At 48.1% G+C, this 14050-nt stretch overlaps 1 protein-coding gene and 1 non-coding gene across 21 annotated transcripts in view; both read right to left on the bottom strand.

Annotated features, from left to right (window-relative positions):
* Window positions 1-14050, bottom strand: part of ZMYND8 (zinc finger MYND-type containing 8) — a 107751-nt gene that overhangs the window by 20581 nt on the left and 73120 nt on the right. For all 20 annotated transcript variants that reach the window (XM_031433666.2, XM_031433675.2, XM_031433680.2 and 17 more), the window contains 2 exons: window positions 7555-7707; window positions 4377-4889 (listed from right to left, as the gene is read on the bottom strand). In XM_031433666.2, coding sequence (XP_031289526.1) covers window positions 4377-4889; window positions 7555-7707 — 666 coding nt within the window. The remainder of the gene's footprint in view (window positions 1-4376; window positions 4890-7554; window positions 7708-14050) is intronic.
* LOC116147559 (small nucleolar RNA SNORA79) lies at window positions 11557-11710 on the bottom strand. The gene has a single exon (XR_004131118.2). It is a non-coding gene; the product is annotated as a small nucleolar RNA SNORA79 (small nucleolar RNA).

The raw sequence follows: 14050 nt of genomic DNA, 5'->3' as shown, positions 1-14050 counted from the left end.
GTAACGAGCACCTGCCCACATCTGAGATACATGGAAAGGCCTCTGGGGGACTGAGGCAAACCTGACCCCTGCCCTCAAGTTGCCCACCAATGAGGAGATGAGACAGTGGATGAACAGAATCACTGCTATGCCTTGTTTTATAAAGTCAGAGTTGGGGAAGCACTTGGAGAAAAGACCCAGCCAAAGTCAATCCAGAGTTTAGGAGAAACCCTTTGGCGAGGGAACTAAAGTACACGTACCCCAGAGAAGCAGACGGCTTCCCGATGGCCAAAGTACCGAATAACACTGAGTCACCCGGAAGGGGAAGTACCCCTCTTTTGCCTTCTTATTCCTTCCAGAACAGTCTCAGTGTGGTGCTGCCAACCTCACACTAAAGGGAATTCCACCCTGAAGCCAGATCCTTTCCAGGCACAATGGTATTTATCTAGAATTTAGGAGTCTTGGTTTGGTCTTGATTGTATTTATTCCTGTTGCATCTTTCACCTTACAGCACACAATACTGTTTTATCTACTGTGTGATGGTCAAGTTTAGGTCTCAAATGAGTTTAATTTTTTTTTTATGTGACGTTGCTTCAAATAAAAATATTAAGTCAATGATTATACAAACAGGACTTAGGAATGGCAAAAAATAGTGAATATGAGTGTCTTGAGTTTGAAAAAAGCTGCCTTTGGCAGTCTGTCTTCTGGGAGGAGATCGGCTATGGAGATGGAGGGTAGGATTTCAACAGGCAGCAGGGAGAATTTGGAGGGGAACAGCTTTAGCCAAGACACGTTCAGGAGTAGGCGGCATCTTGGTAAGTGAGGGCAGGCAGTGAGAGGGAGACGCCGGAAGGCAGGTTAGAGCCGGAAGCACTGAGCAGCATAGAAGGAAGGGGGTGACCACGTGAGTGCTTGTCTGTAAAAGGGGGGTCAGTTACCACTGCAGAGGCCCCAGCCACTGGACAGGTGACCCTGCCCCCCCAGAGGGGATTCCCTGGGGCTCACACACAAAACACTGGTGCAAGTCAGCAACCCCCGATCTTAGACAATGTGCCTTGACATCAACCTCTTCTTAGTAAGGATTACGCCTGCCTTTGTAGATTTCTATCACCTGGAAAAGAAGTGAGCTTGATTATTCCAGGGAGAATTGCTCAGTAAACTGTGGGTTTGAGGAAATCAAGGAGAGTGAGAGGAAAAGACAGGCTGACTTTTCTGACTTAGGGGCAGGGCAGGGCACTTTCTTAGTGATTATCACCTCTGGATGGTCCTCCTGCTTCTCTGCAGAAGAGTCCACCAAGTTCATGGGCAAGAACACAGGGTGGGGCTGGAAGAAGAGCTCTATCTGCAGTGAGGAGCCCCCCATCCTTCCCTAGGATGACCTGCCAGGTATTGGATACAGACCCTGCCCCTTCCAGGGGCAGAGGTGGCTTTGAACCCGGCCCTTCTAAAAACCCCACAACCGGGCACTCCCCCTGAGCAGGGCTTCTCACCTGCGAAAGCACCTTTCATGCCTCCTTTTCTGCCATATAACCAAAAACTATACTGTTCTTGTTGAGTAGTTAGCCTACTCCCTCTTCGGGCAAAAGGCAACCACAAAAAGATCTTTTCCCCGCTCTTAACTTGCACAAGCAAACAGCTGGCTTTGCGATGAGTCACTGCTCTGCAGGAGGCACAGCTGGTGCTCTTCTCCAAATAAAACAATAGGAGTGTGCAATCTGCAAAGACTCCCGGCTCAAAGCAATCTCTGGGGGAACAGGGAGAGGGTTTCCATTTAGACACTAAAACATTCTGATTTCTAGAGGATTCTGATGGTTTATAGAGAGGGGGAAAAGAATGCCATGGAAAATTCCATTTGTCGTAGAAATTCGGGGTATATGATCACCTATAGCCTAAAGAAGGGTGAATTTCTTAAAAGTCAACACTACAAAAGCAGTGCCATCAACTAATCTATTTATTCCAGAATTTGGTTGCTGTCTTGTACCTAAAAGGAGGACTTTTTAGGAAAACGATGGAAATGACTGATGTTACAGGGTAAGCATAATAAAGGTCCTTAAGCAAGCTCCCCTTGCCTCTGTTCTGAGATCACTAGCTAGAAAAGCTGTTTTGCTATCTGAAGATTCATATTCTGCACATAAGCTGCCTTCCTAGCTGAAGGTAAGCTGGAGGTCACCACAGCACTCTCCAAAACGTCCTCCACTTATAAACTCGTAAGTCAAAGTACATCGTTGAAAAGATGCTCAACTGCAGAGTCTGACAAGAAGCCAATTCTTTAAGACCCAAACCACCATCATGGGCTCTAGATTTAAGACCAGGCAGGACCCCTGGGAAGCTGCTCTAACTGAACTGTTTCAGAACCATCTTCAGCTGAATAGTCCACTACACACTTAGAGGCTCCTGGAGAAATTTCCTTCAAGTATCAGTGCAAGACAGAGCTCAGCTTCATTTAACCAACTGCATTGCTTTTAATTTTTTGGGAAAAAGGAGATCTTTTAAGGGGCTCATATGGGTTTCCTTTTTTTGCACTGACTGCTAGGAAGCTTACTGCCAAAATGGGAGAAGGCCAACTTTGCTAACCCTGAAGGCTGGAACACTACGTGTTTCTGTATACAAACTTTCCCCGTATATCTCACTAGTCTGCCTTTAACTTTTACACTGATTTCTTTTCTTTCCATTTTGATTTTTAGCAATCTGTCCCAAATCCTTTCTGGAAAGGGGAAAAAAAACTAGTCCAGAAAGAAAGGAACAGTATAAATGTATCATTCATAGGAACACTGCCATCTGCACCAAACATTCCCACAAATCTCATGGAATAAACGCTACTCCTAATGTTCTCTGCAACATCTGAGATGGTCCCTCAAACCCCCAATTCACAACAGAATCAGATTTTTCAGATGCCATCCATAATTCTAAGGGATGGTGGGGTGGTCCACCCTCCATGTCCTACTCATTCTTCTCTCTCTTCCTCCACTGTACCATTGAGACATTTCATCCTCTTTTCTTTTTTAAAGCTTTTGTTGGGGAAGGGAGGTAGGTTTGCTTATTTATCTATTTAGTGTGTGTGTGTATTAATGGAGGTACCGGGGATTGAACCCAGGACCTTGTGCATGCTAAGCACGCACTCTACCACTGAGCTCTACCCCACCTCTCATTTCATCCTCTTTTGATGAGCTGCAAGAACTGAGGTTCAGTAACAGCTCAGGTTGATAGCAACAAAGAGAAAAGATTCTCAAAGCCCATCCTCCTCTTGCGTTAAGCAGTCAGACTTAGAAATCCCCAGGGGATACTGAATCAAGAAGTTAGCTCCTGTCAGAAGTTAGGCATAGTCAAAAATTAAACCTCGCTAGCCCTTCAAGTAACTCACATGGTACATGAGGTTTTATGGCTACAACCTCTAATTTGTCCTTAGGCAATGTTCCTCCTGGGCTCTCAATTAATTCTTCATTATCTTTCTCAGGCATGCTGGAATCCCCTCACCACCCACTTGCCAAACCAGCTGAAAAATGTGCTGACTGCTTTGTCAACGGGTGGGACATCCTTCAAATCATCCCCCCATTCCTTCTGGAGGGCATGCTAACATGCCTGGGCTGCGGCAGGCTTGAGGGCAGCCACTGCGGGTTCAGTCGGTAATGGCGGGAAAGGAGACTCAGGCAGTGGTTCTCAACTGGGGGAGATTTTGCCCCCCATCCCGGGGATATCTGGCCACGTCTGGACATTTTTGATGGCCACCAATGGGCAGGTGCTACCGGCATCCAGGGGTGCACAGGATGAAGAATTATCCTGCACAGGACATCAACAGTACCAAGGATGAGAAACCCTGGGCCCATGTCAGTTGAACACAAATAAGGTGGAACAGCAATTCAGGCAGGCACCTGACAACGCCCCTTCGCTTTCTAGTGCCCCAGGAACTCAGCATTCTGGTACCACCTACACAAACGGTCTTACATTCTAGCAAGAAAATGCACTTAGAGATGCCCGGGCAGCATGAGGGGAGGGGATGGAGGCTAAACTCATAAAGATCTTCAAACTGAACACTTCTAACAATTTCAGCCTCATCAAATGTCTAAATGTTGACAAACACTTTAGGGAACCGAGTGAGCATATTGGCAAAGAAGTTGCTTAGGCTAAAAATGACTTGACTGCTAGAAGGAAAAGACTACTTTCTAAGAGGTTTATGCTTCTGTGCTCAAAATCAGCCACACTGGGTATCGAGCAGGTAAAAGGTGGGCAGCCCAGTTTAAGTCCTGGTCCTGGGTCAGCTAGGTGACCTTGAGCCAATCAAATCTGTGCTGTGCCACGCTTCATCAAGTTAGAGGGTCACACAGCCTTTCAACACTACAGACTGCAAGGCAGCATTCTGAAACCCAATCAAGAAACCGGAAACTGGTACAGTCACTTACCATCCTGCTTGGGAGATGGTTCTTTGGGTTCCTTCTTATTTTTCCGACCCTCCCGCCCAGAATGGTCTTCTCCTAAATCTATGACAAGTTCGCTCTCTGAATCAGAGTCCAGGCCCAAGTGCACTGTTGGGGAATCCGTCTCATCTTTTCCCTTCAGCTTATCCTTTGTGGGGTGGGGCGACGGTTTTGCTTTTTCTGCAAAGTCCTTCTCGGGCTGGGGGCTTGTCTTTTCCTTGACTGAGCCTGGGTCTGCTTTCTCGCTGGTGGGCGACGTGCTGACTTTCAGCTCCTCTTTCGTCTCCACTGGGTTTGCCAATTTGGGCTTTTTTTTGACAGTAGATGGCTCTTTGTCCATCTGAGCGCCCTCTTTGTCTTCGGCATCTTCCGGCTCATTCTTGGACTTCTGTTCGTCATCACTCATATACTCACTATCACTACTATCTGACTTCTCAGAATCCTCCGAATCGCTGCGCTCTACAGCCGTATAGACATCTTCAGAGATTTCATTTATGCCTAAATTCAAAAAGAAAACCCAGCATGTGGCACAGTCACAAAATAAAGAGCAGGACCAAAAAAAACGCAAACATTTTCCACACCCAATGCTGGAATTTAAAAAAAAACATTTCAAATCGCATCACACTGGCCTGGTGGGGTTATTAGCAGTGCAGGCCAGCTGCAGCTGACTACAGCTGATAAATGGAACTTGTCTGGAGAGGGTTTCAGTTACTAACATTCAAAGATGACAATGAGACCAAACAACATGAATTTCGAACTCAACCTTTGCAGCACTGGGACCCAGAGAATGGTAGGGATGGAAGGGAATGCCAGACACGGGCTATTAAAATGAACCCATTTTACAGGTTAGAAAACAGAGGCCTAGAGCAATTTCTTGTCCTAGGGCACAAAGGAAACCAAGATAGAGAGGCGAGGCCAGAACCCTGGGCTCCTGGCTCACCACTAGCGCTCTTTCCACAAATTTCTGGAGTATTCAAGTCCTCTCCCTTTTGTGTCCAAGGGCTCAAAGACATACGCCAAAGACTTAAAGCAGAGGCTGCAAACAAGAGCCCACAAGCAACATCTGGCCAGCAGACATGTTTTTTTTCAGGAGGCAGTAGTTTGACCCACAGGGTATTTTGTTATTTGTTTTTTTTTTTAACTGAGAACTCACTACCCAATTCACAAATCAGGAAATTTCACGCAGAAATCAAGATGGCAGGCTCCTGCTAAAAGAGCAGGAGAAGTGGCCTCCCTGGGTCACGGGCCTGCAAGGGAGCAGGTGCCTGCGGCTGAGAAGACACTGGTCCCTTTGGGGGGAGGGGGGCACCATGCCTGGGTGACCCAGGGACCCAGCCCCGGTCTTGCTCCTGGCACTGAAGCAGAGAATCAACTGCCAATGGGTTTGCATGGTTCTTCTACTTTTAACAGAGTCAAGGGGACAAGCAAACATTTCCATGTCTCTATCAAAAGTAAAAAAGATACAACAGGGGGAGTTTCACACACCCACAGACAAAAATGGGCAAAAAGCATATTTCTAACAATAGTTCCCTTTAACCCATTTATATTTCCTGCTACCAGTAATGAGTGTCACCCGGCGTAGATAAATAACTCTATATCCTAAAATTTTGAAAAGAGGAAATCCCAATCAATTCTGTATTGTCTTCATTCCAGAGGCATGGTTTTCCTGAGTGGGGTCACTGTTGCAACCCAAGACACAAGGAAGGGAAACTCGTGAAAGAATGGGAGCCGTGAACAGTCCAGCCAACTGGACACCATCAGAATCATGGGCGAGTTATATCCGCCTCCTCCAGGGTGCAATCAAAAATGAAAGAAATCAAAATACAAAAACCCAGATGTAGTTTAATTTCTGGGTCCTAGGGCTGGTGCTACCAGTAACTGATGGTCGGGCAGCAGAAAGAGAAGCATGAGCACACATCTGACAGGAAAAGCTTGGGGACTGGAGCCCAAAGGGTATGAATTCTAATCCTGCTCCTCTGCTTCTGTTAGCTGTGTGATGCTGAATGAGTGAACTACCTCTCTGAGCCTCAATTTCTTCATCTGTAAAATGGGACTGATTATCACATCAACCTCCCAGGACAATCTAAGCCCAGCGCAGGGGAGCACAGGAAGCCCTCAGTAAATGGAAATACTAAAATTCTTACTAACAACAAGATAAACCAAGGAGTTAGACCAGCTGCATGGAAGGACACAAGAGAGGAATTTAAATGACCTGCAAAACTTCATCCATGCCATTCCACGTCCTAACCAAACAGGCAACCCAGCAAGGAATGCTCTCCTCTGACAGCCTGGATGACTCCCAACCACAGTTCTCTCTCATCCAAAGGTCTAGTGCGCCCACTGACGTGTAAACCTTGCCTTGGAGTGGCTTTCTCTCCTGAGACCCAGCCATCCCCTACTTCTCTATAAATGCCTTCCTGGCTTTATCTACCTCTTCAACAAAAATTCCCAAGCATTACTATGTGTACAAGCCCACATACCCTGGAGAAAGCACATCTTTACAAGACAACCTCCTTGCCCTCAAGGAGCTTCCAGTCTAGATGGGGATGGCTACTCCCATACAAAGGGACCACTGGGGCTTCCAAGCCATAAAGTACCAAAGGAGGCGGGCAGATGGGGAGGGTAGTCAGAGGAGACTTCCTGGAGGAGGTGACGCCTGAGCTCAGCCTTAGGGACAGGATTGAGGCAGGCAGTGTGAAGGCAGGCAGCATGGGGAAGAGGAAGGGAGGCAACAACCACAGAAGCAGGATGGGTGTGCCAAGCGAGGAGCAGCCCAGCCTGGGGAAGGGCTTGTGTTGGACACTTGTGAGCTACACTTGTCCTGACGCTGAGACAGTGACGTGTGCCAAGAGGGAGCACAAAGGCAAACTCAGGAGGCTCTGTTATCAAACTTTCTTACAACCCGCACCTCGAGTCTGCAGGCTGCCGCAACCAAAGAATGCACTCTGTGGAATTCAAAAGCCCTTCCAAATAATTAACCTAGTCAATCTAAAACATTTTGCCATGGGTGGAAATCTATTTTAGTTGAACCAACAATTCAAGGCTCAACCAGCTGGTAAAAGCAGCCAGGATCGGACTTTAATTTCATCCGGTGGTATCCCTGAAAATAATGATGATGAGGAGGAGGAGGAGGACGGTGATGTAAGAAAACCAAGAGACGTACCTAATTGTGCTTTGCAACTCTCTATCGTCTTGTCGAGATTTAGCTGGAATCTGCTTCGAATCTGCCGCTTGGGAGAGATGAGAGGAACAGGGGCAGATTGCTGCTGGACGGATTCACTCAGCTCCTTCAAGTCCATCTCAGCCTTGCTTCGATCTGGAAGAGACCCATCATACCCTCGTAAGGCCAGGCACCAGAGGGAAGTACGAAAGATGCCCATCACTCAGCTTCCTCCTTGGAAACACACTTTTGAACACGGGAGGGAAAAAACCCAAAACGTTTTTGTCGTTTGTCCCAGTCAAGTCGTCTGCTCAAAGGCATGACTGACTTGGAGGTAACAGCCTGAGAAAACACCTGGCAGGTCTACCCAGGCTTCTGAACAATCGCCTGGGTTGCTTTCAGCATTGAAAACGCACAATCCCAGCCGGACAGCTGGCAGTCTGGGAAACGCAGCATCATTAGGGATCCCCAAAGCCAAAGGTTACAGCAAAAAGTTCAACCTCAACGGCAGCAGAGAAAGTGACACTGAGTCTGGCCAGAGTGCACTGTGCATTCCAGGCCCAGATCAGAGAGGGCTCGTATCTGAGCGAGGCGCTGAGCCCCCAGAGAACACACGGATGAGGGAGGGGCCCAGCTCCCCACTTACCATGGGGACTTCATTCTCCATTCTTAGTCCACCTAGTGTGGAGTTCAAATTACAAAGAAAGGGACTTTAGCACACACGAGGTCCTGGGTTCAATCCCCAATACCAAGAAAAGAGAAGACAAGAAATGAAAAGAAAAAAGAATAACAGGGAAAACAGGAAAGACAGGCAGACTTCCAGCAAGTCTGCTGTACCTCCCTTTGGCTCATCTATCTGAGGAAAGGGGAACAGATTAGCCCTGGCCATGAACCTCCTCACCCAGCTCCTCACCCCAACCCCGGGCAAAGGCCTCTGACTGATGACTCAGGCCCCGAGGTCCCGCCCTGCACTTCTGCAGGTTCTTTGTACAATCAAACTGGCCCAGAATCCAAAGGGTCCGTGAGCTTGTATTTCTTGAATTCCTTCCCCACCTCCCCTGCTGCCTCCTCTAGTACCCCCAAAACATAAAAAAGGGGACAAAACGGTGGTGACTTCAAAGGCCCAGAGAGCAAGAGACTTCGCAGGTGGGAAGCACTGTCTTTTGCTCTGGCATCCCTGTCAACTGACTGTAAGCAGAGAATGCGGGCGTCTGCCCTGCCCTGGGCAAACCCACAAAGCAGGTAGTAAAGGATGTGGGCTCTATCAAGGACAAAGACGTGACTCCACCAGCTGTGAGATCCCTCCATCTCCCTGCTACCCAACCATCCAACACCGCCATCCATCCTCATCCTGTTAAGAGAGGCCAAGATACAGACTAAAAGCTGGACCGCAAGGGTCATCCAAAGCCTGCATTATCCCCACTCGGCATGACCCCCGAACCCGGGAAGGGGACATGCCCTCACGCCACACACCAGAGATTCATTCCTTAAAGGGGACCAGACGCGGTCTCCCAAAAGCCCCTCTCAACCTACTCATAGGCAACTGGAGCCACAAATCACTCCAACTTCATTTATCATCATAAGGTTGGCTGCCAAGGAAATTCCAAAAGTGAGTGTTCAGAGCAAACAGGACGGCATCCTTGTCATCAGAGGCTCTGAAAAACACCCGGGTCTGGGCATGTGCTGATTGGGGGCTCTTCAAAGAGCCTATGAGGACTGCAACTGAAGATGCTTGCAGAGAGGATCCACCCCGACTACGGAGTGGGGAGAACAGTCCTTTGGTTCCCCTGGAGAAGCACCTTACACAGAGAATCCAGAGAGTGAAGCAAGGATAAGACAGACAAAAAAGGAGGAGGAGGACAGGGGCGCATAGGAAACAAGGAAAATCTGATGAAACAGCAGTACAAGCAGGAATGTAAGGACTTCAAAAGCTGAGTTGTGAATCTGACAGCAAAATGAGGCCCGCCTCATCACTCCTGCTCTCAGAAATGAGGAAGCATCCCGCATTCCAGAGGGGGAAAGACAGCCTTTTCAAGCATAAAGCTGGAAATGAAGAATCTCACAAAAATACTTTCCAGGGTAGTGGGGGGTGGGGGGACAATGCTGCCCAAGTGATATGAGGACACCATGTCCTCGATAACATTTCTACGTAGTTAATATATTCTACATAGCAAACTACACCAAAAAACACAGCCGACTATACCAGGGGTCAGCAAACTTTTTCAGATGGTAAATTAGGCTCTGCAGGTATACAGGCTGCAAAAGCAGCCAGAAAATGGTGTGTTAAATGAGTGTGCCAATAAAACTTTATTTACAAAAACAAGAGGGGGGCCAGGCTTAGTCTGTAGGCCACAAATTTTGCCAGCCCCTGTACTAGTCCAGTGACTGCTAATCTTGGCTGCATATCAAAATGGCCCAGAGAGTATCCAAAATAAAATCCTGATGCTGAACTCACCGGCTTGGGGGAAGGCCTGGAGATCAGGCTTTTAAAGTTTTCCAGGTGATTCCTAGGGATAGGTAAGGTTGCAAGCCCCTATATTGAGCAACCTTCTCTATGAGCAAAGAAACTCATGATTTGGTTTAACCCTTGTGTATCTAAACCTTGGGGGTCACACCAATAGATCTACACATCACCAGAATAATCGTGTGCAAGCGTGTGTGTGTGCGCGCGCACATACCTGTGTGTGGACATACCTGTGTGTCAACGGTAAATGCAGTATCTTAACTTGAGCCTAGAGACTGAATATTCATAATCAAGAGGAACGTAAAGAAGGTAAAGCACCTCATTTCACAAAATACAGTTTACTGGGACAATGAGCCACCTTAATGTTGATTCTAACAAGAAACCACCAAAAGCCAGGGAGGGGACTAGGATCAGGTCCCTGGGAGTGGACTCCAAAAGTTTAGCCAAATGTTGTTATCTTTCTCAAACTTTCAGCTGCCTGTGGACTCGACCCTCCTCTGAAGGGAGGAAAGAAAAGCTTCTCTGTCATGTAGCTCCGAGGAGCTTATCAGGACTCCCTCCACCCCTGCCCTTCTGTATCGAGAGAAATCTGCAGAATCCACCCTTCCTGCCAACATGTTGAACTTTTCAGCTGATATGAAGACAGCTGAGGCTATAAATGGAAACCAGAGATAAAAAAAATACCCACACCCAAGGGAAGAGACTCAATTTCCCAGTGCTGGAGAGAACACAAATCAGAACCAGCCCTGAGAGGGCAACGTGGCAGCAGCTCCCGAAACGTCAACCACACGTGGCCTCTGACCCTTGGTTCCACTTCTAGGAAGGTACCCTGTGGATTCGCTCCCACGTGGGCCAAAGGGTCTTCACTGCAGCTGCTCCCAACAGCACCAACAAAAAACTACTGAGACTGGATAAATAAGGTGTCTGGATAAGAAAGTCGCTGTTCTTCGAATGGAATCAAACACGGCTGCTAAAGTAACGTGGCAGCCCAGCTCTCTGGGCGGTGACAGGGAAAGCCCGCCTGGTTAGGGAAAAGGAAAACAGTGAGTGGAGGACACCGGCACTGGGGAGAAGGAGAAGGAAATAGAACACAGACACAGATACGCGTGTTCTTAGGGATTCTCAGCGTTGACATCTGGGGCTGGGTAAGTCTCTGCCGCGGGGGCCGGGGAAGGCGGCTGGGAGCTGTCCTGTGTGCTGTACAACGTTTAGCAGCATTCCTGGTCTCCACCAGCTAGATGCACCCACATCCCGAGGGGACAATAAAAAGGAATCCAGACATTGCCAAATGGGGACAAAATTACCCAGGCTGTTATCTAGAAGAGCTCTCCAAGGAGACTAAAAAGAGCCAACACGGAGAGAGGGATGGACCAAAAAAACTCAACAGTGGTCACCTTTTTGGGGGGATGGTGGGGTTAGAGACAGGTGATCAAAGAAGTCAGGTAGACTGGCTTTTCGTTAAAAGTCTTTCTGTACTTTGAAACGTCTCTCACCATGTGCGTTCACTACTTATAAAAACAAAACATTTTCTTTTTTTCTTCAGTTGTTTGACTCTGCAGAAATCAGAAGGCACTAACGGAGAGCCAGCCCATGCCCACGGTGCCCTGAGTGAAGACCAGTCCGGTTGGATATATGATGTTTACTGAAACCCCACGACCTAAGGCTCCACCCAAGCAGTGAGAGGGACGGCCGTCAAAACAAAACGTTTTGAAATATATATAAACACTTCTTTTTCAGTTTAAAGAAAAAAATCTCCTTTATTCAAAAGCTGTAGGCAGACTATAGTGGATGGTCTTCCCGGAGCCACCAAACAACGTCTCCTTCAAGAGAACAAAATCCTCCAGACAACAGACCATGCTCTTATCAACCCAAGTCAAGCAGAGCTCTTCCCCATCTCATTCACTATTGGGAAAAAAAAAAAAATCAAGACAACATCTGGGAAACCTGGGGCCCCAGCTCTCAAAGAACGCCTGGCTTCCAAAGTCTCACTTTATGCAGAGAAAAGAGGCCTGGGATCAGCAACAGAGAAATAAACAAGCAGAAAGGCCTCAGGTCTGACAACTCTCTGCTCTGTCGGCACCTCTGACGGAGCATCAAGGCTCATTTTTGTCACTAACAGGACGGCTGAACTGCTGGTTCTGTTGAACCCAAAGCAAACCTCATGTGCGAGGTAAGAGAAGACAGGATTCTCAGAGAAAGCAAACAGGAGTGCAGAGGAAGGAGAGGATCACGCTGTCCTCCTCTCTCCCCAAGCCACAAACTCATTCTTATTCAGAACTTATTTCACAGTCGCCAGAAAGGCACAGAAGGAGGCCGGACCATCTACTGGGCTCAGTTCCTTACTTCAGAGCAGACAGAAGGGGCCCAACACAGCAAATGAGGGCCCTGCGTGTTAGCAAGCAAGGCCAACCCTCCATCAGGCAGCAGAATGAAATATCCAGCTGGCAACCCATGGTCTGGGTTTTGTATACTTGGTTATATTTATTTGGCCCAAAAAGAGTTTTTGTTTGTTTTAATGAAACTGGTCAGCTTTTAAAAACTAGAAGAGTTCACGTAAAAAAAATCTGAATCTCTGTTTATCTGGAAAATTCAGAGTCTGACAACACAAAATCCACTGGTGGGAGCTACTTCCTTTAGAAAAGCAGTTTGTCCTTCGTGTAATAACCCATTCTGCATGGTCACCTGATCCCCCGACCCCTGCACACCGAGTGGCCTAACCCAACAGCACAAAGAGGCACGGGGGCCCGTGAAAAGTCAAAACACGCGCCCTGTCCCGCAGCGTTTCAGTTCATGTGTCTCGGTTAACAGCCCGAGCGACAGAGCAGACAGGCACGAGTCTAAAGGCCAAAACTCGACCACAAACCACCTGTGATCCTGGGCAGGTAACTGCTTCTCTTTGCCTCCGTTTCCACTTCTCTGCCATGGGGTGATCATTTTTCTAATGGTTTTCACTTAAAGAGAGTAAAATTCACTTTTTGGAGAACACAGTGCTATGAGTTTTAACACCAGCATAGGTGCGTGTAACCACCAGCACAAATAGGACACAGGATAATTCCATCAGCCAAAGAATCCCCTTGTGATGGACAGTCAGACCCTCCCCACCCCCAGCAATCACTGATCTGTTTTCCAGCCCTATACTTCTGCCTTTTCCAGTTATTTTTTTAAAATATTGTTTCATTAGATATAATACTGTCATTATCATCCCTGGCACTCTGTCTCACTTCTGTCTGCTCAAAGTAGTTACACGGACACCAGACACCGTCAAGTCCCATGAGAATTAGTCAGCATTTCCCTCCACTTTCTGATTTTTCAACCCAGCCATGGCACCCTTCACTGGTCCCTATCTGATCCTCTACCCACTGGGTAACTGAAATTCCAACCCATAAAATGCCTACACTCCCAATGCTTCCGTTCCCTCTGACAAAATGAGGCATGTGTCCCAGGAACAGGAAGAGCCAGCAGGGAGCTTCTGCACAGGAGAACCTGGGACTCCGGACTCCATAGTGCCCACCGCTGAAACACAGCAGGAAAGAAAGCTTCTACTCCCCCAGCGTGGGTCGAGTCAAACAGAAAGGCCCAGAACATCACACGGATGCCCAAAGACAGCCAGGCTTAGGGACAGAGCTATTGTCACCACTCATGGCTGGCAGAGAAGAAGCATGACCGTGAGAACACCCCCATACAGCTTTCTTTTCTGGGGCACGGAGGTGGGAGGAGGGTGTGAGAAAACAGACCACACTGCTGAGAACAATGAGTGCGGGTGAGGGGAGGGCTGCAGATGGGTTCCCGTTTGTTTAAGCGAGGAATTCCTACTCACCAACCTGAGCTGGAGCCCCGAAAGCCACCGCCTGGACTGGCTCATCACGTCCGGGCGGCACTAACAGGTGACCAGGGTGAACGAGGCACTGGCCTCCATGGAGACATAGGCTCGCTCCAGCCCTGCCACTTCTGGCTCTGCAATCCTGGGCCCCTGGAGCCTCCTCTCCAGCCCTCAGTTTCTCCATCTAAAAATGGCACTGCAGGACAAGGTGAACT

Source organism: Camelus dromedarius, chromosome 18 (assembly GCF_036321535.1).
Source record: "Camelus dromedarius isolate mCamDro1 chromosome 18, mCamDro1.pat, whole genome shotgun sequence".
NCBI classification, from domain to species: domain Eukaryota; kingdom Metazoa; phylum Chordata; class Mammalia; order Artiodactyla; family Camelidae; genus Camelus; species Camelus dromedarius.
This window is presented reverse-complemented; position numbering and strand designations above follow the sequence as displayed.